This window comes from Sapajus apella, unplaced genomic scaffold, assembly GCF_009761245.1.
Source record: "Sapajus apella isolate SASKATOON/1434 unplaced genomic scaffold, GSC_monkey_1.0 scaffold189, whole genome shotgun sequence".
Lineage (NCBI taxonomy): Eukaryota > Metazoa > Chordata > Mammalia > Primates > Cebidae > Sapajus > Sapajus apella.
In genome coordinates this window covers 611,167-636,424 of record NW_022437129.1, presented here as the reverse complement: position 1 = coordinate 636,424, position 25,258 = coordinate 611,167, and the positions used below count along the sequence as shown (strand labels likewise).

Sequence of the window (25,258 nt, the reverse complement as noted above, 5' to 3'; positions counted from 1 at the left end):
ACCATCATTCAGTAAGCAGCCTGGTGATGTTCATAGGAGTGTTTTGCAGTTCTAAGCACCCTGCTTTAAATAGAAAAATACATTAAAGTCACAGTGTTCTTTTAATTTTCTGTGGTGGTGCTGACCAGCTCTGCAGGAGAATGGCCCTCTGCTAGCTCCTGCATTTGCTGAAGCATGTTAGCACACCTTCCGCTTCCACGTTCTGTCAGCACAGCTTCAGAGCAAGACCGTGGTATGATTTATTGTTTAGCATCTAGTTAAATCCAATAGTGCACATTTTCAGGGTCACCCCTCCATTCTGAGACACATTCATATATTAGAAAGATTGGAGTCTCTTCCTGTAACACTGTTAGCTGTGCCCTCTGGATGAAAGAAACACTGTTTTGAAAGCCACCATTTGTAGTGAGCCCCATCATTACCAGTTCTTTCCAAGCAGCACTAGGGGCAGCTTGGCTAAGTGGCCTTGGGAGGAAATGCTCCGGGCTGAAAGGAGGGAGGTTGAAGCCTGCCAGGTCACTGGGGCACTTCCTCCTCTATTCCAGACACACAAAGCAGCCACCTGGTCTGAGGAGGGCTCACAGCCTGCTGATTCAGAAGACCTTGGCTGGCTGGAGCCCTCTCTCTGCACTCCCGCCCACCACCCGTGCTGGTACAGAAGCTGCCTTCCGCCATGGCAGCAGCAGGTGGTGCTGCTGGCTTCCTGGTGACCTCTGCACAGCTCAGTTCTTCTGTGACCCCTTAGTTGTGACTGCTTCCCTCTGCACATGAATATTCATCTGTGAGGCTTGGGATGAGCCAGGCTGGCGGGTGGGAGGCGACCAGGACACAGGCTCCCTGTGAAGAAGAGGCCGGAAACTGCTTGATCTTTCAAACCTTGGTTCCATCTTCCTTTCCTCTCATTCACTTGAGCTTTCAACAAGCATTGATCGAGTGTGTGGCATGGCCTGGACCCTGCCAAGGATGTGGAGGGAGACAGCACAGAGAGAAGCCTTGCAGCAAATCTATCCATTCATAGAGGAGGAGCATGCCCAGTGCCTCCCCGAGCCAGCAGGCATTCCCTGAGGGCACAGCTAGCCTCAGGGAGTGCTCGTGACTTTGTGATTTTGTCTGTGAGTCACGTTTGAAGAAAGCAAGGTACCATAGTGTATGGTCTTCCATGACTCCCCTGCACACAGCAAAGAAGGAGGTCACACTGACCATGGTACTGTGTATATGTGTCTGGGGGGCTTTGCCCATCTGTGTAATCTGAATTCACCCCAGCAGTTTGCTGTGTCCTGAACACACAGATAGGTCCCCAGCGTCACTTGCAGGATGCAAAACTAGACAGAGCTCACCCATGCCAAGCAGCTTGTCCATGATTACCTGGATGATTTGGAGGTGATCAGGGTTTGATCCAAGCACATACTTCACTCCACATCCAAAGCTGTCTGAGCTGTGACCAACTTTGTTTATACAGGCTATAGAAGTAGGGGCTTCTTGGCCAGGCGCCGTGGCTCATGCCTGCAATCTCAGCACTTTGGGAGGCTGAGGCAGGTGGATCACGAGGTCAAGAGATCAAGACCATCCTGGCCAACATGGTGAAACCCTGTCTCTACTAAAAATATAAACATTAGCTAGGTGTGGTGGTATGTGCTTATAGTCCCAGCTACTCGGGAGGCTGAAGCAGGAGAATTCCTTGAACCCGGAAAGTGGAGGTTGCAGTGAGCCGAGATTGCGCCACTGCGCTCACGTCTGGTGACAGAGCAAGAGTCCATCTCAAAAAAAGGAGTAGGGGTTTCTTTCTGAGCCAAAACTTGTTGGTTTCAACATTGTGCATGATACAGTTGCTGAGTTAAAAAATTCTTAGCAGTGCTGTTGTTTGTTATTTTAATAACAGATTCCAGAGTGGAAGCAGGACCCGTAAAGGCTAACTGGAGGTGTCAGAGAGTCTCTGGAATAGTTTCAGGTGGCATTACACTGCAGTGTGGGGTTCTCACGTGGAAGTCTGGTCCATGAGCCCTGGATGGTGGGTCAGCATGCTGCTGGCTCATGGAGAGTGCTTCAGAACTCATGCAGTGGAGACACTGCACATGTTGCAGAGTTCCCAGTAGAAAGAATTCTTCCAGAAATGTTGGCCAGGCGTGGTGGCTTATGCCTGTAATCCCTGCACTTTAGGAGGGTGAGTTTGATGGATCACATGAGGCCAAGAGTTCAAGACCAGCCTGGCCAACATAGTGAAACCCCATCTCTACTAAAAATACAAAAAATTAGTCAGGTGTGGTGGTGGGTGCCTGTGATCCCAGCTACTCGGGAAGCTGAGGCAGGAGAATTGCTTGAACCTGGGAGGCAGAGGTTGCAGTGAGCCAAGATCACACCACTGCACTCCAGCCTGGGCAAGAGTGAGACCCTGCCTCAAAAAAAAAAAAAAATTTCTTCTAGAAATGTTAAAATGCCTTGTGTTAACTCTTAAAGATACAAACCTATGGGTTTAAGCTGTGTTTAGAACTTTACTGTCTGAGAGTACGTCTGGATGGAAGGACAGATTCTACTTTTGTAGGCAGCCCAGGTATGTAGTGACTGAGGTCAGAAAGGTGAAGCCTGGGGCACCTGGGAGTCTGAGCAGAGCTCAGAGACTCCTCTCTATTTGGTGAGGGCCTCTGCAGGGGCTCAGGCAGCCTAGATTCCTTTAAATGTCTGATCTTTATATTGTGTCTCGTTGTCTACCTGGCAAACTCTTAACGCATTTTTGAAATCATGGCTCAGACATCCCTACTCTGGGGGATGTGGTCACCCTGTCTTCAGGCCTGCCTCTTGCCCTGTCTCCTGCCATTGATGGCTGCCTGTGACCCGCATGCTGGCTCTAGTGGCTCGCTGTGTTTCTGTCTCAGAGGGAGGGGCCGTCCTGGGGCCAGGACTGGGGACTGCTGATGAGATGCTGCTTGGATGGAGCAAGATGACTGTGGGAGGCCGGAGCTCGCCTCCACTACGCATCTGCCCACTCAGGCCTGCGGGTCTGAGCTGGGCCCTCAGATGGCGCCTCACTTGTGGGAAGGGCTTGGTGAGGGGTCTGAGTGCACCCAGAGCTCAGTGTTTCTTATGCATCCTGGCTGCCCATTCGAATCATCTCAGGAGCTTCTAAAAACTCAAATGCGCAGGCCGACCCCAGAATCTGAGTGTATGGAGAGGACAGCATCAGTATTTTACTAAAATCCCTAAGAGCTTCCCAAGAAGAGGCATGGTTGAGAACCTAGACTAGTCTGGTGCCCCCTGAGTGCCAGGGTGCGTGAATACCACTAAGCCTAAGACACCTGAAAGCTCCATGTCTTAGATCATCAGGATGGAGATTATGGGCCACTCTTATCTGGTTGTGTTTCTGAGCCCCTGAACCAGACATTCATCCAGAACCTGTTAGAAGTGGTCACTGAACTCCAGTGTGCAGAGATGCAGATAAACTGCAAAGTCTCTGCCAGCCTGAGGTCCTGTGGTTCCCTTGATCCTTGTGACCTCTCTTCAATCCCTAGTTAGTGATGGAGCACCCCCTCCATGTTAGGCTTGGTTCTCGGGGATGGGGAGCAAAGCAGACCCAGCCCCTATTCTCTTGGAGCACATGCTTTGGAAAGGGGGACAGATGCAGTCTTAAATACACACAAGTGGCGTGAGTGCCCTGAGAAGGGCTTTGAGCTGGGTTTAGAGTGGGGAATGCATGGCGGGCTGGCATGGAGGCTGCAGGGTGGGGGCCAGGCCTTCCTGGCAAGCTCCCCACACAGTGTGTCAGGGGAGACAGTTTGGTCAACATGTGATGCTGCCCTCAGCTTGACCAGTGGCTAGGAGGTGACCACCAAGAGTCAGACCCCCTTTACTGTGCTTTCCACCCCAGAAGCTCAAGCCTCTGCTCTGGCAAGCACAGTGGCTGCCTTGGGTACCCACCTCATAGTCCAGTTCACACAGCCCAGGAGATAGAGGATTTCTCTGTAGCTCCGGTACCATTTCTGGGATTTGGGGATGGGGGATTGGAGTTGGGGGCATTTTGCAGATTGACTTTAGCCAGTGGGAACTCATCTCTGTTGCCAGGGCAGGGTCTGTCCCTCTCAGAGCCTGACTGGGAGTGGGTGAGGGGAGAATTCTCCCAAGGAGAACCAGGGCACCCTTGCAGGAGAAAGCGAGAGTGGGGCCTGGAAGTAACCAGGGCATGGCTCCTGACAAAGGCAAGTGGGAAGGGATGGTAGCTGGGGAGTGGGATAGTGTGCAGGGGGGACGACGCACAGTCAGGGCTGCAGGGGAAGCTGAGGCTCCAGCCTCTGTCATCCAGGCACGGCTGGGCTGTGCGTGAAGAATGTATGTTGGCTCCCCCAGGCTGTGCAGGGAGCCAGAATCAGCCTAGCGCTGGGCCCTAGGTCTTCCTGTGTCCTTGTCACGGCAGCACTGAAGTCACACCACAGCTCTTCGGCTGGCAGTTAGCCCTCTCCCTGATGCGTCATTTCCACCATGCCACTTACTTCCAGCTGGGACAGAGAGCTGAGGACCCCCAAAGTGTCCTTTTGCAGGGGGTTAGAGCGAGGGCTTGTCTCCACAGTGTGATTCCAGCAGGAGGCAGGTTCAGTGTCTTGATGGGCCCTTCCCCATGTCAAGCAGAGATGGAACTGGCAAGGGCAGCTTCAGTCCCCGGGGTGGGTGATCTGCATGAGACACTGGAAGATGAGGAGTGAAGTGTCAGAAGGAGCTTCTGGATGGAAACAGTTATTTCTGGAGCCTCTAGAAAGTGGTGGGTTCTGGAGCAGCAGCAGGAGAAGCCCTAAGTCCAAACAGGAGTGGACAGGCCACGAGGAAATGAAAGGCACGAGTGTCCATGGGATGTTGGGAATGAAGCTTGCAGATTGACGTCTGCTTTGGCCTGGCCTGTCCCCTGCTGCCACTGCAAGCTTGGAAAGGAGTGAAGGCAGCACTGTTTTCCTCTCCCTCCTGTGCTGCCTCAGCTAGCCAGCAGCTGATCCCAGCCAAAAGTGAAAAAGGCCATGAAGATAATGGCTGGTGGGCCAGGTGCGGTGGCTCATGCCTGTGACATCAGCCTGGGCAACATAGGGAGACCCCATCTTTACAAAAAATAAAAAATCAGCCAAGCATGGTGGTGTGTGCCTGTGGTCCCAGCTACTTGGGAGGCTAAAGGGGGAGGATCCCTTGAGCCTAGGAGGTTGAAGCTGCAGTGAGCTGTGATTGCACCACTGCACTCCAGCTTGGGTGACAAAGCAAGAACTTGTCTCTTAAAAAAAAAAAAAAGAGTGGTTGGTATGGCTTAATAGGCCCTTATCAAAGCCATTCAGCATTTCAGAGACTAGAATGCATGAAGCTACATGTAGAATGGCTAGCAGCTGGTTCATCTTTTTGAAAGCCAAGGAGTTTCCTCTTCACCTGTCTGTTGTTGAGCAGTAGCACAGAGGCTAGTTCTCTCGGAGACTCAGAGGAACATTCCCTAGTCTTCTGAGATTGACATGTCACTGCCACCTTCTGCTGCCTTTCTCTAAGCCTCAGAGATCAGCCAGGTTGTCACAGGCTTGCTGGGTGCCACCCTCATTTCTGGTGCCAGGGCTGGAGGTAGCCATCACCTCACAGTCCATGGGAGACTCATAGTTAAGTAACAGTTATGGTGCTATATGATAAAGGACCTAAAAGAAAGGCAAGGGGAGGATTCCAGAGGAGTCAGAAAAGGTAGGAAGAGAAAATAAGAGGGCTAGAGAGGCCCAGAAGGTGCCAGGCATTTGGAAAGCAGTTGGGAATCAGTATGACTGGGGATAAACATGGGAGCAGAGTGAAGACATCTAACACGTATCTGTTTGGGTTTTCAGAAGGGCTAATATTTGAAAAGATGACTGAGGGTTTTCAAGAATTTTGGAGAGATGCTACTTCTCAGATCCAGGAAGCCTAGTTAATCCTAAGCAAGATAAAGAAATCCCCACCTAGACATATCATCAGGAAACTACAGAATACCAGAAGAAGAAAATACCTTTGATAAACCTACAGAGGACAGGCCGTTCATTACAAAGAAACGGCAATTCAATGGATAGCTAATTTCTTGACAGCAACAGTAGATGTCCGAGTTGCATAGAGTCTTCAGTGTGCTGAAGGAAAAACACAGTCAACCTAGAAAGCCATTGCTAGTAAAATCATCTTTCTTCCAAGAATCGATAATTTTAAAAAAGATATTTTAAGTTTGGAAACAACAACAGCAATGAGAACTGCCAACCCCCAGAGTTCTGTATTCAGTGAAGGTGTTCTTGAAGAGTAAAGGTGAAAGGATGACATCTCCTGGTAATAAAACACTAAGAGGATTTGTGGCCAGCACATCTGCACCACAGAAATGCTAAGAGAAGTTCTTTAGGTTGCTAGGAGAGAAAAACAGATGGAAACTCAGATCTGCAGGACAGAATGAAGAACATCGGAAACAGGAGGTAATGTGGGAGAACATTTCAGAAGTAATAAGGATATAAGAAAATCTGAGCAGCACAATCCACAAGCTTGTGAATTTGTTGTTCCCAGCAATTGGAGAATATACATTCTTTGCAGTCACATGCAGAATACTTGGAAAAAATTGACAATGTCCTAGGTAGAAAAGCTAGTCTCAACAAATTTCAAAAAATTGGTATCACATATAATACAATTTCTGATCACAATACACTTAAGTTAGAAATCAGTTAACAGGATAAGTAGAAAAACTTCATATACCTGTAATTTTAAGAACACTTCTAAATTCTCGAGTCACAGAAAAAATTATAATGAAAGTCAGGTATATTTAGAACCAAATAATAATATATTGTAATGTAAGAATCTGTGGGACAGCTGAAGCAATAGTAAAACAAATTTATAGCTTTAAATGTTAACATTAGTAAAGAAGAAAGATACAGTGAGGTTAGAGTAGCATGATGCTGACATAAAGTAAAAGGAAAGAATAAGGATGAAGATAGAAATTAATGAAAAGAACATAAACACATAATAGTATCCATAAAGAAAAGTCAATAATTGAAAAGAGGAATAGAAAAACTTCTGGCAAGATTAATTTTTTAAAAAGAGGAAGGGCACGAACAGCATTAGGAATGAAACAACGTAGATGTAAGATTTCATGTTGAGTGCTGGGCGCTGTGGTTCACGCCTGTAATCCCAGCTCTTAGGGAGGCAGAGGTGGGAGGATAGCTTGAGCCCAGGAGTTCGAGACCTGCCTCGGCAATATAGCGAGACCCCGTTCTCCACAAAAAGGAAAAAACAAAACAAAAGACAAAAGATTTCATGTTGAGTGAGAGGTTGGCGCTTTGGTCAGCTCCATACAAATCCAAAAACTTAGATAAAATGGATAAAATTAAGGAAATTTAGTAAAGCTAACTGAAGAATAATTTAAAAAACCTAAAAATAGAAATAGCTCTGTAATCATGAAAGGTATGGAATCAGTATTTTAAAATCCTCCCCTTCTGCAAATCTACCCAGAAGGCTTTGCTGGTAGTACTAACAACATTCAAGAAACAATTCCACTTCTATACAAACTCCGTTCGAGAACAGGAAAATAGAGGATATTCCTACTCTTCGTATGAGACTAGCATAACCCTAACACCAACACTAGACAAGGGCAGTGCAGTGTGAGAACAAACATTTTAGGCCAGTTTAGTTATGAATATAGATGCAAAGATCCTAAGGAAAGAAATACTTACAAAACCCAAACCAGGGAAATATTTTAAAAGATGTAGTACATTATGAAGAACTTTGTTTGCAAAGACCAACTCATTAGAAAATTTACAAATGTACCATATTAACAGATTAAAACAAAAAATGTGGTCATCTAAGTAGAGGCAGAGACCATTTGACAAAATTCATTAGCCATTAATTTCCAAATTCTCGAAAACTTGGAATAATGGGGAACTTTCATAACTTGTTAAAGGGCTTCTAAAAGTGAAAAAAAGCCTATAGGTAACATTGAACTTAATGGTAAAATACTGAAAATTGATCCTGTAACATCCAGAGCAAGACAAGGATACTGACTACCAGCACCTCTATTTGATGATGTGACTGGTGATCCTAGCCAGTGCAGTAAGGCAAGAAAAAGAAAAAAAAAAAGTATGAAGGACTAGAAAGAAGACACTAAACAGTTATCATTTGCAGGTGATGAGATTGTACATAAAATATGAAGAAATTTATACAGATAAGTTATTAGAATTAAGAGTTATTTGAATTATTATCAGAATCAATAATTGGAATGACTTTTTTTTTTTTTTTTTAATAAGTACTCAGCATTTAATGAACCTCCCTCCATGTGGCTTCAAGCCACCAGGACACAGGCCCCCCCTGACACCCTTAATCTTCTCCTCAGCTCTTCTACTGAAGAATTTGGCCTTGACGATGACAGGCTGCTTTGGGAGCTTTCCCTTGCCCAGAACTTTATAGTAGCCTGATCGCACCACATCAATGATGGGAGCAGCCCCAGTCTTGTTTTTAGCAGCATTCACCCGTGTCTGCTCACCGACCAAAGTCCACAATTTGTCAAGGTTGACAGGTGGGCAGAAGCTCTGGTTCCTCTTTAAGTGATAATGCCTCTTACCAACTTTCCCAAAGTAACCTGGGTGGTATTTGTCGAAGTTGATCCTGTGGTGATGCATACCACCAGCATTACCACGGCCTCCGGGGTACTTCTGATGCTTGCCGATGCGGCTGTGGCTTATGTGGCCCCGAAGTTTCCGCGTCTTCCTCAGTCTGGGTGGCATCTTGGCAGCCCAGACGAAAGAGTGGAATGACTTCTAATTAACAGTTTTAGCAAGATTGCTGGGTACAAAAGAGTATACAAAATTAAATTGTTTCTTTACATAACAATAAATAGATTATGAAAAGTTTAAAAGATACTAGTTCCTAGGAATAATACTAAGTTACTAGGAATAAATCTTACAAAAGTTGTACAAATTTCTTGTGGGAGATAAAGGGTAAAATTAAAAAGATTAAGTTTCACCAAAAGATTTTAAAGTAACCTGTAATAAGGTAAAAATAAGAAGGTACCCTTCACGCCTGTAATCCCAGCACTTTGGGAGGCCGAGGCGGGTGGATCACGAGGTCAAGAGATCGAGACTATCCTGGTCAACATGATGAAACCCCGTCTCTACTAAAAATACAAAAAATTAGCTGGGCATGGTGGTGCGTGCCTGTAATCCCAGCTACTCAGGAGGCTGAGGCAGGAGAATTGCCTGAACCCAGGAGGCGGAGGTTGCGGTGAGCCGAGATCACGCCACTGCGCTCCAGCCTGGGTAACGAGCGAAACTCCGTCTCAAAAAAAAAAAAAAAAAAAAAAGAAGGTACCCTAAGGGGTGGTTGGTAAAAGAATGACTCAAACAGGCACCTCATAGGAGAGGAATCATAAGCGACCCATGAATATATGAAAAGATGCCCAGCCTCATTAAAGAACAGGGAAATGCAAATCAAAACCACAGTCAAATAACTTTTCGACCTAACAGATTAGTACACCTGGGAAAGTAAACTAATACTAAGCATCAGAGAGGTTATGAGGCAACTCCTGGGTTATGAGGCACCCACTGCTGAGGGAACATAAGCTCACACCACCATGTGGAAATAGTTGTAGCATTCCTCAGTGAAGGCAGAGGTACCCATGACCCAGCAACTCGTATACATATGAACAGGAACAAGCAGCAAAACCAAATGAGTATCCTTCAACAGAGGAATCCGTTGTGACTTTTTTTTCACAGAATGGAACAAAACAAATTCCAGCTCCACCTCAACACAGATGACTCTCTCAAATGTGGAGTGAACAAAGCCAGCCATAAAGGAATGTATATAGTATGCTTCTATTCATATAAAGTTCAGAAAGTAGGGACCTGGCCCAGTGGCTCACACTTCTAATCCTAGCACTTTGTGAGACTGAGGCAGGAGGATTGCTTGAGTCTAGGAGTTTGAGACCAGACTGGGCAACAGAGACCCCATCTCGACAAAAATGAGAAAAAAAGTATCCAGGCGTGGTGACATGCCTGTAGTCCCAGTTACTTGGGAGGCGGAGGTGGGAGGATCATTTGAGCATGGTGAGTGGAGGCACAGTGAGCTGTGATTGCACCACTGAGCACCAGGCTGGGTGACAGAGTGAGACTCTGTGGTAAATAAATACACACACATACACTTAGACACACATACATATACATAATGTGTGTGTGTGTGTGTGTGTGTGTATTATTCAGAAAATATGCACAGCTAACTAAAGGTATTCTTATAAACTAGAAGGAAAAAAGAGAAAGGCTAATACACAGTTCATGGTTGGGGTAGGAATGTCATTGGGAGGCACCTGGTGGTCCCAGAGAGGCAGAAGTGGTGTCTGAACACTTGCAGCGCTCCACCCGAAGGAAGGAAACGGGGGTTTTATTTGTACTTACATATACACGAATTTCTGTCTCCACAGGAGTGAAAGATGCACAGCATAGCACTGACACGTAACATCAGATGCTTTCAGACGTTGTAGATTCTGTTTGTGTTTTCTTATTTTTTATCGTTTTTTTCCTTTTATTTTTTTCTGTTCTTTTTTTTAAGCCAGTTGTGACCCACTAAATTGATTTTGTCACTCCCTGTTTGAAAGTGTTTTATTGCGTTAGTTCGGTGGTGAGTATGTAGCTGTTTTATTCCTTTTTGTACAGGACTCATCCATTTTCCATACACTTCTGTCAGAAAGCAGAAACCACTCAAAGCATGTGGGGAAGAGGATGCCTCTGTGCCTCTAGAGAGCCTGGCTGAGCTGGGCACGCTGCTTGGGGCCCCTTGTCGGGGGAGGGAGCCTGGATTCTGTGAGGAGGGAGATAGGCTTGTTTCAGACAGTCCATTGAAGTGGAGTTGAGCTCAGGAGCCTTTGCAAGCCCCCTGTGTAGTGGGGAGCTTGGAGAGGACCTCTTTCAGCTGCTTCCTCTGGTCATTACCGGAGGCCAGGGAGAGGCTATCCTGGCCCGTCCTGGCCTAGCATGCTCCCTTCCCAGGGTTGTTGGCCCTGGGCCTCAGCTGTGTCCCTCTTTGCTGGCATGGGATAGTACCCTTTCAAGGTCTGTCTCACCTGACACAGGACACAGACCCTGGCATGGCCTTCAGTATTCTTTTCCCTTCTCACCCCAGCTGCCCAGACCCTCAGGCATTTTTGAGCCCTGACACCCTGCCTTCCGACAGGTACCAAGCCAGCTGCCTCCGTTGACCCATGGGGGGCGCCCACTGGAGCCAGCACACAATCTGTCCCGAAGAGCTCAGACCCCTGGGCAGCTTCGCAGCAGCCTGCCTCCAGTGCTGGGAAAACAGCTTCTGACGCGTGGGGCGCAGTCTGTACCACCAAGCCCGTGTCTGTCTCTGGTGAGCCCCTCACCCACCCACTTTCCTACCTGGCCCCTGAGAGTCCATGGGCCCTGCAGCCACTCCCGGTACTCAGCGTCAGCCCTGTTGCTTTGCTTGCAGTTGCTCCCCTCCTTCCCCTTAGCCTTTTTTCCTGATCGCCAGATCCCAGGCACCCCAGTATGAGAGCTCAAGTTCCCAGGCTCTGTGCACCAGCACCTCCCTCCTTCAAATTGAGGGGGATTCCGAGTGGGTGTTGTGAGTGGAGGCTGCCCTGGGCCCACAGCCTGCGGCTCCTGTCTTCACCCCTGGGGTCCTGGGCGCTGGCCTCTGGGCACTCCTTCTGGTGACTTCCTACAGACCCTCATCCAAGAAACCAGACCCAGCTTGATGTACCTCCACCACTGCCAGCACTCCCTTCCCTTTTGGGGTGGGGGTGGTAGAAGCAGTAGCAGGTGGGCCTCCCACATCCTGTACTGGGAGGCCAGGCTCCCTGTCTCCCTCTCAGCCCTCCAGTGACCCGAGCCTATCTTGCCCTCTTTGGCTCTCAGAGTTCTCCATGAGGCGGGGTAAGCGGGGAGAGGCCCCTGTTGCCAGCCCACCCTGAGGGTGTGCACTGGGCAGTGGAGTTGCCACGAAGTCCTGTGAGGTGCCCCCAGTCACTGGCCTCTGTGTCCACCCAGGGTCCTTTGAGCTCTTCAGTAATCTGAATGGTACAATTAAAGACGACTTTTCTGAATTTGACAACCTTCGGACTTCAAAAAAAACAGGTATGTACAGGTGATGATGGTTTCTGTAATCCTCCGTGCATTTGACCAGCTCAGTTATTGCAGAAGTAATAAACCCTTCAACTTCCTGCATTTTCTTTGTATTTTGATCTAGGGAGCCTGAGTCTTGTAATTCTAAGAATTCATACATCAACAGTTAAAAATCTCGAGCTGGAGTCCCCCAGGACTGTGCCTTCAGGTTAGGAAGCCGGAAGGCTTCCTGCGGATTCCACAGCCCTGGCCTCTCCAGCTCAGAGTGGGCCTCACCTCCAGCTGTATGCAGCGTTTCCATTCACCTTCCTCCTGCCAACTTCCACTCCTAGAGGGCCTCCTTTCCCCAGACAGCCACCTTTGGGCATCAGTGGGGCCAGCCTCTGCCCTGTGTTGTCACCTCCCATCTGATCAGGGGACAGCTCTTGCCCAGCAGACCCACAGTCCAGTCTGCAGACCTGTTTTCCTCCCCTGTGGGCCTGTGGGATGGGTGGGTATTAGGTGGATGCAGAAAGAAGGGGTCTGTGGGCCAAGGTGGGCCTGGAGGGGCAGAGGGAGAAGGCCTGGTTGCATTCTTCACAAACCCTATTTGGACTGGAGTGTGGCAGCCTCTGTGCATCTCTGGGCCACGTCTCCCAGCCGTGCATGGCAACTTCTCTCTTTTCTTTCCTCTCGGCTTATGCTGCTTGTCCTCACCATTTCCCTATCACCTTTCTCCCAGTCTCTTCCTTCTCTTTTAGCCCTCCCACCAGCTGCAGCCACAAGCCTGGCTGGACCCTGGTGTGACACCCTTGAACCCCACTCGACCCCTTTGACTTCCAACCCATCTCAGTTCAGGAGCTCCCAGCTGGGAGACCAGAGGCAGCTTTGAGAATGTGCTGCTTTTCTGGGTCTTTCCTTTGCTGCATTAATAAGATTTCATGTATCTTCTCTGCAGGCCAAAGTAGAGCCTAACCTGTCCTTGCCTGCCCCTCTGTGCCTCAGTGACAAGGCAGCTTGGCCATTGTTACATGTCAGCTTTTGAAACATTTAATCCCCTGCCGAGTGCAGTGGCTCACGCCTGCAATCCCAGCATTCTGGGAGGCCAACATGGGAGGATTGCTTGAGCCCAGGAGTTTCAGACCAGCCTAGGTAACATGGTGAGACCCTGTCTCTACAAAAAAATATAAAAAATTAGCCAGGTGTGGTTGTGTGCACCTGCTTGTGGTCCCAGCTACTCAAGAGGCTAAGGCAGGAGGATCCCTTGACCCAGGAGATTGAGACTGCAGTGAGCCTTGATGGCTCAGGCTGGAGTGCAGTGGCATGATTAAGTGCATTCCACCCTGAGCGACGCAGGGAGACCCTGTCTCAAAAAAAAAATCTCTAGTTTTAGAAAATCCTTTAGCGAATTTGGACTCATACAATTTGGAATTTCTAAATTGTAGAAAATTTGGAAAAAGGAAAAGTTTATGAAAGAAGCAGCTACTCTATTTTCTTCCAGTATTTTTTTCTGAGCTCTTAGGATTTTTTTTTTTAGTCTTTTTTTGCTCAGCTCATATTCTTAGATAGAGTTTTCCTGCCCCTTGCCTCAACTGTTATGAATTAAAAGATTCATGACTTTAAAACTTATTTAAAATATTTTGTCACTATATTATCTCTCTTTTTATGGCTCAGCAATAATTAGTTCACTAAGTTGGGGGAGGACATTTTAGGTTGATTTCAGGTTTTGCTGCTGTAAGTGCTGCTGTTGTGAAGCCCTTCATGTTTACAACCCTGTTCACATTTTGCATTATTTGCTTAGACCAGATTCCTAGAAATGGGGTCACTGAGTGAGAGACAGACTGTCATTCAGAACTCGGTAGTCACATTTCTACCGGCCTGTCTCAGCACATGCTATGTCACCTTATGGGCTGAATTTAAAAAAAAAAAAAATCTGCTTGCTTTTTGCTATCAAGAAATTCATGTTTATTGTAGAAAATTTCGTAAATGGAAAATGTAAAAAAAAAAAAAAAAGTAAATTGCCTATGCATAGCCTCCAACTCAAAATGACATCTTAGTGTTCTGGAGGATTGAGCTATACACACACTCTTCTGTAACCTGCTGTTTTCCCACTTAGTATTTTGATAAAGTGTTCTTTGCTCATCATTAGGTATTCTTCTGTCCCTCATTCTGGTGTTTGGCTATGTGGACACGTGATTTATCCAGCCCGTGACTGGCTGTGTGTCTTCACACGGCACCGTCAGGCAGGCGTGTCCCCCAGGAGGCCATGTTTTGTGTTAACTACACAGTCTAGGCGGTCCCTACCACACTCACCCTCCCATATGTGTCCTTGTCTCGTAGCTGAATCTGTGACCTCTCTGCCATCCCAAAACAATGGAACTACCAGCCCTGACTCTTTTGAGTCTCAACCCCTGACCGTCACCTCAAGCAAGCCCAGCAGTGCTCGGAAAACACCTGAGTCCTTCCTGGGCCCCAATGCAGCCCTGGTGAACCTGGATTCACTGGTGACCAGGCCCGCCCCACCGGCCCAGTCTCTCAACCCTTTCCTGGCACCAGGTAGGCTCTCATCCCAGGCTTCATCCAGCTGCTTGCTGTGCCTGAGAATAGGTGTGCAGCAGGCCTCTCAGGGCCTCCTCCCACTATGTGACGGGGAAAGGGTGGGGTTAGCCGGAAACTCCGGATTAGCACTTACGCCGTCACCAAGGCCGCATGGGGAGGGGTGTGGAAGCCGTTGTTCAGTTTGCGGGTGGGTGTGGGTTGGAAACAGCTCCTCTCCTCTCAGTTGAGACTACCAAGGAGAAGCTGCCCTTTGGAACTGGATTAGCTTCCAGGCTCCTTGGTGCCCCACGGTAGGGAGACCCAAAAGGGTGTGTCAGTTCCAAGACAGGGGAAGTAGGGTGGGCTGCTGGGGGTGAGGAAGAGCCAGGGTTTGCTGCCTAGCATGCCTCTCTTAGGGAAAATGTAACTTCGCCTTTGGGTACAAACCTTCCTCTAGGTCTCTCACTTCCACTCCTGGTGCCAGAGTCTGCCGTCCACCCTCAGGGCCCCACATTGGCTGCTGGGCAAGCCCCCAGCTGTTCATTTGGGTATCCAGGGCCATTATGGCCTGGGTCCACCCTCCTCCTCCCTCCCCGTGTGCATCAAACCCTCATGACACCCAGCTCCTTGGCACCCCTCAGCCTGCAGAACCCTTTCCTAAGCCCAGGCAGTTACACACTCAGTTCCCCCTGCCTGGAATGTCCTCCCTCCTCTTTCCCAATGAAAGCATCTTGCTAATCCTTCAACACCCAGCTCAGACAACCGCCTTCTAGGAAGTCCCCCCAGCTCCTTCCTCATGGGTTTCCCCAAGGACTTGGGCTTCCCCCAGTACAGGAATGTGTCACCTTCAGGTGTTCAGCCTCTGACCTTGCCCCATGATGCAGGGGTCTGAGGATTTTGGGCCACCACCCCTGACAGTACCTTTCAGAGGAGAATGACCACTGAACTTAGAGAGGCTGAGGTTGGGGACCCCTGGGCAGAAGTGAGGGGTGTGGAGTTCCTAGGTCCTGGCCAACCCTGAGGTCCTGAGATGGGTGAGGATGTGGCAGCCCCCAGGGGAGGATGACTCTCCGGGTGGAACAAGATTAGGTTCCAGACTCCTTAGCCAGCCAGGAGCCTGTGCCTGCCCCGGAGGCCTCCTGCCTCCTCTGCCCAGAGAGCCCTTGAAGGCCCTGCAGGAGCTCTAGTCGTCGTCTGTGTCCATCAGCTCTTGGTGAGCACCTGGCTGGAGGCCTAGGGCAGCTTGGCTGGCTGCACACCAGTCATGGTCCCTGGGGGCTGCAGCCAAGATGGAGGAGGTTTGGGCAGCTCTGCTGGACACCCAGGGCCATTCTCCAGGCCACACAAGGTAGTGTCAGGCTACGTAGGAGAGTTGGTGCCGGCAGCACACACACTTGGGCAAAGAAGAGGCTTTCTGGTGTGAGAGAAGTTCTGGAGACACTGGGAAAGATAAAGCTGCATCAGCTTCTTGACTGCAGGGCTTCCAGCCTTCGCAGTGTCACATGTGGGTCTCTGGGTGAGTGCGGGAACTGCCACATGAGCCACACACTGCAGGTCCCATGTTCCCCTCAGCAAATAGAATGAGGGAGCAGTGGCAGCTGATGGCTGCTGAAGGTGTCCTGGGTGCCAGCCCTGCAGAGGGACCCGGGTGTCCCGAGATGGGTGTGTTCCTGGTGTGGCCGTGTTCAGCTTTGTAGTGCTGGACAAATCACTTGGCGTCTCATAGCCTCAATCTCCTCTTCCTTAAAGTGCAGATTCATGCAGTCAGCAGATATTTGCTAGTGTCTGCCATAGACTCAGCTGGCACTGTCATGGGCTCTGAGGGCACAGCAGGGACCAGAACACCTTCATGCAGTCCTTGACCTGGGAGCTCAGAAAGCCACACCCTGGCAGCTCAGTCTCTACCACTCCTTCTGTCTCCCCAGGTGCACCCGCCACCTCGGCCCCTGTTAACCCCTTCCAGGTGAACCAGCCCCAGCCGCTGACGCTGAACCAGCTTCGAGGGAGCCCAGTCCTGGGGACCAGCACATCCTTTGGGCCTGGCCCAGGAGTGGAGTCCATGGCTGTGGCCTCGATGACCTCCACGGCTCCACACCCAGCTCTGGGGTCCAGTGGTTCCTCTCTGACCCCACTGGGCCCTGCAACAATGAACATGGTGGGCAGCGTGGGTATCCCCCCATCGGCAGCCCAGGCCACTGGCACAACAAACCCTTTCCTTCTCTAGTGCCTGGGCCTAGGACCTGCCCCAGAGGGAATACCCAGAGCACCTGTGCTGGAGGATGCTGAGCAGGGACTCTGGTCTGTGGGATGGGATCCAAGAGTTTGGGGATTAGGGGTATTAGGGCTTTTCAGCTCCAGCTTCCTGATGAAAGGGCTGTCTTTACAGCCCCAACCCTCAGACCCTCGCCTTCCAAGGCAGGCCCACTTGGCTTGGCCTGCTCTTGCCACCTCCTCCCGGGCACTCAGGTCCTAGCAGGGCTCCTCTGAGGCCTTAGATGAGGAGGTGGAGTCATCAGTGTTGCCCTTTCCCCCATCCTCAGCCCAAGGGTCTCTAGGACGTTGCCTGGCCCTGGACGTGGGACGGTGGCCTCGTCTTTGTTCTCCCCCCGCCAGTCTTAGGGATACCCCAGGCAGTCCTGGGTGTGGACATGATGAGGCACCGGCTCCACAGACACTGACCTTTTGGGGAAGTGGTTGTGCATATTTTATTTTTCTTTGACTCGTGTGAGTTCAAGGTAAACACCACCACCGTGGACAACTCTTAAATTAAATCCACTAGAGTGAGCTTTAAAGCTAATCTGAGCATAACCCCCAGCGCGGCTCTATGCTTGTGTACCTTTGCACATATTTTGTTTAGTACAGTTTCATATTTGAGTTTGCAGAATTATCTAATAGTCTTTTTTTGGCTAATATTTTTATAACGTGGTTCTTATTTAACTGTCTAGTTTTGATAGAATTTACCAGGTCTGGCTGAATGAAGATATCGGCACATGCCATGTTAGTGGTTTAAATCCTCTTATTTATGGTTTTCACTCTAAGAAAATTTTAAAAGGAAGAGATGTTTGGATGACAAAAAAAAAATGCCTTATGAAAAAACTAAAGCAAATTCTTTATAGGAAAAAAATATGGGAATTTGATTACACATAGATGATGATGTTTATTTAAAAAAAAAAAAAAAAACTACAACAGCAACAAAAAAATCCTAGCCTCCAGTTGCCTTTTCCTTTCTTTAACTCGTTTTTGGTGAATTACTAAAGGGATTGACTTTCAGCCTTTTTGGCTAGATCCTGAGAGAGAGGCTATTTTTCTTACTGATATACCAACATCCTGAAAGTTAAAGAAAAAATACAGTGTATGAATGTGACTCACCAATTTTTATCAACTAATTCCTTTTTTTAATTAAAGGCATGCAGGGATTAACAAGGACTTGTGTTTACAATGGGAATCTGAAATGGAAGAAACATCTTTAACCTTGTGTGTCTGTGATCTCCTCTGTCTTAATCCACGCTCAGGCTAAAGATGGGAATAATGTGGAAATGGCAGTTGTCCCAAGGGCATGTGTGGTGCTCTGTGCCCATGGGTCCCTGGGCAGCAGTCCCCAGGCTAAGATGGGGGTTGGGGAGATAAGGGACCAGGGCTGGCCCTGATCCACCTACCTGCTAACTCCAGACATTATTTTTAAGTTTTGCAGACCTAAAAATAATTCTCTTGTATTTTGGAGATGAAGAAAAAAGTCATTCACCTGGGACAGATTTTTAACAAACATGCACTAATAGTACCTCCCTCTCCCAAACTCCTGCTGTCCTCATGTCACCTACTACTGTATAAGTATTGAGTCATGCATTAAAGACCAGAAAAGACTTGCTTTTACCCAGGGAAGGGACATTTCCCCACTCCTGTGTCTGGGCAGGTTGCCTGGTGGATGTTTCTGGCCCGCTTTCCACCATGGGGACTTCTCACCTCCAGCTCTAAGGGCAGCTGACCACCTGCCAGCCCCTCTCTGGTCCCAGAAGATCTAACCCTTTGCACTGGCACAGGAGAGATCTTCACTGGTCTCTGGGCTGCCGGGACATGCAGACTCTGAGTGAGGACTGCACCCTCCTGTGCTGCTGCTCCTGAGGTCACCCTCTCCAGCCCCAGGAGCCGTGTCTAGAGCTCCTGACCAGCTACCCTCTGCCAGAACCGCAGGCCTGGGGCTGGGCCTTAGGCTTCTGCTGTCGTTTGGGAAGGCTGGTGGCTGGTTGCATCTGCCAGGGGAAGGGTAGGGAGGTGCAATGGGATGGGAGGCAGGATGCTTGCCCAGAAAGGTGCTTTCCTTCAGACGGTGCAGGGCCTGGGCCAGCCTTACAGGTCAGTAGACCAGACTCGACTACTTGGGGTCAGTGATTCTTTTGTAACAGAAGAGCCCTTCGTGACTCGACTTTGAGGCCCCAACATGACAGCCACTGGGCCACCAGGACCCAAGAAGACAGCCCCCCGCCCCATCTTCTGGCACAGGCCATCCCGAGTGCATGTCCCTGTTGCCCACTGCACTGATCATGAAGCCACCGGCCACTGCCACGTGTGCTGCAGCTGTGCCGTCGTGCTTCCTCCTGATGGGCACAGCGGTGGAAGATGTCACCCAGCTGTTCCTCAGTCCCAGAGGCCGGTGGCTGGTTTTGAACTTGTGTTGACTGTTGATACTTATTTACTGTATAAATATAATTTATCATTTGTATCATGATGCAGTTTCTGGCTGTGTCCTTCTTCCACCCCACCGGAGAGGGGTGGGAGACGAGGGAGCCGATTCCTGTGGAGCTTGATCTGCAGTTAATGAGGCCACCAACCTAGTCCTAGTGCCCATGTGAGCTGGGCATTCAGTTGCCCCTGAACCTCAGGGTAAAGGGGGTGGGAGGTAGCCCTTGGTGAGGTGCTCGGACCGGTGGCTTGGGGGAAGTGCTAGCCACTGCCCTTTACCCTTCCACGTCTACTCTCTTGCCGTGGCCTTGTCACTGGTGGAGCCTGCTTTGGATGAGGTGTGACAGTGTGCAGGGTCCCCAGAGGCGTTCTGTGATCTGCCTTTGTCCGTGCTGCTGAAGAGCTGCTCTGGGAAGCTGCCACTGTCGTGGCCACGGAGGGAGGGAGTGTGCAGAGCTGCCCAGTCAACTGCGTGTTCGGGAGAGGAAGTGCCTTTTGGAGCCACTGGTTCTTGGGTGGCTTGCTGTGCAAAGCTGACCGACACAAAGGGCCTGTGCCTAAGTCGCCGACCAGAGGAGGGCAGCGGCTGGAGGACACGTGCAGGAGAGGTAGAGGTGGCGCTCGGGTCATGGGAGGAGGCCAGGCCGAGGCAGGGGCTGCTGGGAGACGCTGGTGGAAAGGGTTGGAGGTCCTGAGGCAAGCCTGGAGGAAGGCCTGGGGCTGCCCTGCAGCCCTCTGCTCTCTGCCAGTGCCTGCCTCCCAGTGTACCCAAGGACAAGCGGAGAAGCTTGACTCTCAGCCAGGAGACTAGGGGCTGGTGGCAGGGAGTGCCCATTCAGTGCAGGGGATACGAGCAAAAGAAGGGTGTCTGGGATGCTCTTGGTTACGCGGCAGTAACAAATCTCCAGCGCTCAGCGGCTTCACACGAGTTTGTTTCTCACAGAAGTCTGACTCAGGGACCCAAGCCACTTTCATCTTGAGACACTGCTCTCTCTGACAGCCCTTCAGGTGGCTATGAAGGGACAAATGGACAAGGGTCAAGCATAGAAGATTTCTTACAGCCAGGCCTGGAAGTGCCTCACTGCTTCCCATGCCAGTGCCAGAATTAGATCCTCGGCCCCCATCCAGATGTGGCGGGATGGGCAAGTGCAGGCTTCCTTTGAGGCGGAAGGTGGGAGGTGGGGAAATGGGCTTAGTTAACATTGCCAGTCCCGGTCACAGTGGACTGTCTGGCCCCCAGAGAGTTATTTCAGTCTTTTTCTCATACATAGACCATAAGGTCCTGTGTCCTGGGCTCTGTGGCTTCAAAGCCTTCTCCAGCAAGGCAGACACAGCCTGTAAACTAGAGAGACCTGTGATCTGTGCCTTTCCCCCAACAGTAACAGACAATGGGGCAGGGGTCAGTACCCACAGTCCAGCACCATTTTGAGGAGCAGAGAATGGGAGATGCCCCCACAGTGCTGGAAGCTGCAGCACAGACCAAGGTCTCCTTGCACCGAGGAGGGAAAAGACCTGACGGTGCCCTGCTCTGCCCCTGGTCTTGGGCTGGGGGGGAGATGGGAGGGTGGGGGCGGCTGGCCTTTTTTGTATCCCTTTGGCTGCAGCTCTTGGGCCAAGCTTGGCTTTCTCATCTACTGCCTGTGGGTGGACGGTTCCAGGCTAGGACCTGTTTTTTTTTTCAATTGCATTTTAGGTTATGGGGTACATGTGAAGAACATGCAAGATTGTTGCATAGGTACACACGTGGCAGCGTGATTTGCTGCCTTGCTCCCCTTCACCTATATCTGGCATTTCTCCCCATGCTATCTCTCCCCAACTCCCCACCCTCCGCTGTCCCTCCTCTATTTCCCCCCAACAGACCCCAGTGTGTAGTGCTCCCCACCCTGTGTCCATGTGTTCTCATTGTTCAACACCCGCCTATGAATGAGAACATGCAGTGTTTGATTTTCTGCTCTTGTGTCAGTTTGCTGATAATGATGGTTTCCAGGTTCATAGGACACGAACTCATCATTTTTGATGGCTGCATAATATTTCATGGTGTATATGTGCCACATTTTCCCTGTCCAGTCTATCATCAGTGGGCGTTTGGGTTGGTTCCAGGTCTTTGCTATTGTAAACAGTGCTGCAATGAACATTCGTGTGCATGTGAGGCTAGGACCTGTTTTAAGTGAACTGGTGGCTTCAGTCCAGGCTCGTGGGCCTTGTATAAGCACAGTTTCCTCAAAAACATGACAATCTTAGCACTTCTAATCAGTTCCATGTGCAAGTAACTGCATTATTTTGGCCAGAGTGTTACTTTAGTGGCCCCTGATAGACCCTGTCTCCCGGTGTGGTCTCCCTCACCTGATGGGCGTGGCCGATGACTAGATGGGGCCAGTGGCATGATGGCAGCAGGGGCTTAATAAATGCCTCACATGGGGCTTGACATCTTGGCATGTTCCACTGGTAGCTCACCTGTCGTGCTATGAGAAGTTCAAACACAGAGGCCACATGAGAGAGAACTGAGGTGTTCTGGTCGGTAGGCCCCGATGAGCCCCAGACAACAGCTAGCCATGTGAGTAATCATCCTGGTCAGCTCAGTGGAACAGCCCCAGCCAGCATCCAGTGTAGCACAACCACCCAGCTGAGCCCAGTCCCTGACGAGATCATGAGTGATAAATGATAGTGGTTTTAAACAACAAAGTTTTGGGGTAGTTTGTTAAATAGCAATAGATATCCCAAGCACACACATAAAATTCTTTCCTAGGCCAGGCGGTGGCTCACACCTCTAATCCCAGCACTTTGGGAGGCCCAGGAGATTGAGACCATCCTGGCCTACATGGTAAAATCCCGTCTCTACTAAAAATACAGAAATTAGCTAGGCGTGGTGGCGCGCACCACCTGTAGTCCCAGCTAATCGAGAGGCTGAAGCAGAATTGCTTGAACCTGGGAGGCGAAGGTTGCAGTGAGCCAAGATCATGCCATCGCACTCCAGCCTGGTGACAGAGCGAGACTCCATCTGAAAAAAAAAAAAAAAAATTCTTTCCTAGACATAAGCCGCCTTATATCCTTACCTCCATGCTTCTCTCAACTTAATGGTAGCTATCATGAGGCCATATGGGATTATGATGGGAGAACCACCCCCTTAATTCCATATTTACCAAAAGGCCAAGTTATTTTGTTCAGATGAGAAGTTTTATTATGCATTTATTGTTCAAAGCAATTTTCAGCCTTACCTCTTCTCATCTGAGATCTAGAAAGACTGCTTTTGCAACCTTTTGATAGAAATTTTTTTTTTTTAAGATTCTCTGTTTTCCCGTTCATTTCTGCTTGCAAACTAGCCGGTTCTTTCCTCTTTACTGTGCTGGCGTTCCAAAATGCAGTCAAGATAGCGAGCTCACACTGCATGTACATCCTATCTGGCGTGTCCCTTTCCCCTAGAGCTGCTGGCTCTGTGGACGCACAACCTGCGTCCCAAGTTAGCACAAGAGTCTTACAGATGTCTTGTACTTGCATAATACGATGTCCTGCTGCCCAGCCTGTGAGCTGTATTCATTCTGCCTGCCACCCAGCTGCTTAGCCAATGACACTGTTTGTTTTTTGTTTTTTGGGTTTTTTTTGGCTACAGCAGAGACCCACTCCTGATTTCCATATCATTTGCAATAGAATAGGCTGTGCAGGATCAAATAACCCAAGCTCTGGTTGGCTGGGCACAGTATCTTTTGAGTATTTCCCACTCATAAAAAGCCTGATGGAGATACTCCTGGAGGTGCTCTGCAAACTGGGGTGCCAAGACCCAGGCTCCTTCCTTATGATGCTGCTATCTTCAACGTGTGCCTCAAAGAGGGCCATGCCCCAGAACGAGGAGAACTGCTCCTGTGACACTGAAGTGGGTCCGCCTGCTCAGTGATGAACACCCTTTTCATACTTTGCTTTGGCTAGAACTACTGACACAGACCCACCTCGATACAAGGGGCCTGGGAAATGTAGTCTTCTGGTGTGCCAGGAGAAAAGGGAGATCATCTGGTGAACATGCGACTTTGTGACAGTGGCCAACAGCATGGACAGCAAGTGAGCGTGGACCTGGGCCCTGTATACCTCACCTGTCCTCATGGAGGGGATCCCACATGCCCAACACCCCCCACCCAGCTTCTCCGGCACTCACACCTTCAGCCTTTAAATCTCACTGCATCATCTCATCTTGACTGGGCAGGGATGCTTTGTGAGGTGACAGTGACGCTTGTTCCGTGCCTTTGGGGCCAGGTTGTGCATTTTTTTTCCAACTTCTGCCTCCCGGGTTCAAGCGATTCTCTTGCTTCAGCATCCCAAGTAGCTGGGATTACAGGTGCCTGCCATCGCGCCAATTTTTTGTATTTTTAGTAGAGATGGGGTTTCACCATGTTGGCCAGGCTGGTCTTGAACTCCTGACCTCAGGTGATCCGCCCTCCTTGGCCTCGCAAAGTGCTGGGATTACAGGCATGAGCCACCGCATCCCGCTGGGTTGTGAATTCTTAAAGCATTCTAGGCCAGGCATGGTGGCTCAAACCTATAATCTCAGCACTTTGGGACGCTGAGGCACACGGACCACCTGAGGTCAGGAGTACAAGACCAGCCTGGCCAACGTGGTGAAACCCCGTCTGTACTAAAAATAGAAAAATTGGCCGGGCATGGTGGCAGGTGCCTGTAATTCCAGCTACTTGGAGGCTGAGGCAGGAGAATCGCTTGAACCCGGGAGGCAGAGGTTGCAGTGAGCCAAGATCTTGCCACTGCACTCCAGTGTGGGGGACAGAGTAAGACTCTGTCTCAAAAAAAAAAAAAAAAAAAAGTTACGCATTTTGTTGTATGTAAATGTCCCCACAAAAGAACACACTAAAGTCTGGATTCTGGTTAATGGTGAGTGTGCTGAAACACACGAAGGCGGTGTCCTGATGCCGCAGTTTATTTTGAAATGCACTAAAAGTAGGATGGATTGAAGCAGAGATGAATAGTTGATAGATGTAAAAATGCAAGTATGCAACAGGAAAGCGGTAATGGTAGAATCTAGGTGGTGGGTATGTGGGGCTCACTGTAAAATGAAGTCAACTTTTCCATGTTTAAACCTTTGAGTGATGTTGAGAAAAATTGGAAAAATTAAACATAACCAGAAGAGGGTGATTGAGTATGTGGCAACTGCTGACAGGCTGGATGAAAGGGGCCTGAGGCTCGAACATGCACGCCACAGGCTAGAGGCTTCAGGGAAGACACTTCAGGTCTCCTTGATGTGGACCGAGGCCAGTGGTCTGGGTGGGGTGAGGCCATGGACAGAGAAGACAGCCCCTCAGGGAGCTGTGATAAAATGGGGCAGAGGACAGGAGCAGCCTGGGGTTGCAGGGCTGTTGCTCTGTCCTCCCATGACACGTGTGGGGCATGCGTGGAGGCTGATGCGAAGGAGCCTGTGCAGGAAAGCTCATGATGGAGGGACAAGGAAGAAGCCCCTTGTGGGTGGGGGGCCTGGGAGAAGCCAGAGACACCGCGTCTCCCACACTGCCAAGGCGCGTCGTCAGGTCGGCTCAGGGTGGCAGCTGGTGTGGGGTGGCTGTGGGAATGGAGGGAGTGCCTCAGCTAAGCTGGCAGGGAGGGTGCTGGAGGTCTGAAGAGACAAAAGTTGTGTTTCCTCAGAGAACTATTGAGGGAGTTGTCCAGGGAAACACAGACCTGGGCTGTGGATGGAACATGCCGTGGCTCTGGGGATCAGGCAGGTGCAGGGCAGGCGGACGGACAGCTGGCTGTTACCAGGGCTGAGGCTCTGCCAGGTGAGCATGAAGGCAGGAGGGCACTACCAGGAAGTGCATGCAGGTGACCAGGAATTCTAAACTGGGTTGGGAGGAAAACAAGGAAAGAGGGGCTGGGCCAGGGGCTTGGACAGCCTGGTGGTTTGAAGGGCCCAGGGAAGCGCCACGTGAGGGAGAGCCTGGCCTGAGTGAGGGACACCTCAATCTAGCCCTCGGAGGCAGTGCGGTCACCAGTAACAAGAAACA

The 25,258-nt window shown here is 49.9% G+C and overlaps 1 protein-coding gene, 1 long non-coding RNA gene and 1 pseudogene across 6 annotated transcripts in view; 1 reads left to right on the top strand and 2 right to left on the bottom strand.

Moving 5' to 3' along the window:
- The window catches only part of EPN2 (epsin 2), a 94,951-nt gene extending 75,643 nt beyond the window's left edge, over nt 1-19,308 (top strand). For all 5 annotated transcript variants that reach the window (XM_032269174.1, XM_032269171.1, XM_032269175.1 and 2 more), the window contains 4 exons: nt 11,155-11,331; nt 11,994-12,080; nt 14,388-14,603; nt 16,511-19,308. In XM_032269174.1, coding sequence (XP_032125065.1) covers nt 11,155-11,331; nt 11,994-12,080; nt 14,388-14,603; nt 16,511-16,809 — 779 coding nt within the window. In that variant the 3' untranslated portion in view covers nt 16,810-19,308. The remainder of the gene's footprint in view (nt 1-11,154; nt 11,332-11,993; nt 12,081-14,387; nt 14,604-16,510) is intronic.
- LOC116543537 lies at nt 8,218-8,717 on the bottom strand (annotated as a pseudogene).
- Nucleotides 19,309-20,176: 868 nt separating the features above from the next.
- Nucleotides 20,177-22,051, bottom strand: LOC116543539. Its single transcript, XR_004265608.1, has 2 exons — nt 21,421-22,051; nt 20,177-20,928 (listed from the first exon to the last, which is right to left on the bottom strand). It is a non-coding gene; the product is annotated as an uncharacterized LOC116543539 (long non-coding RNA).
- Nucleotides 22,052-25,258: the final 3,207 nt, after the last annotated feature.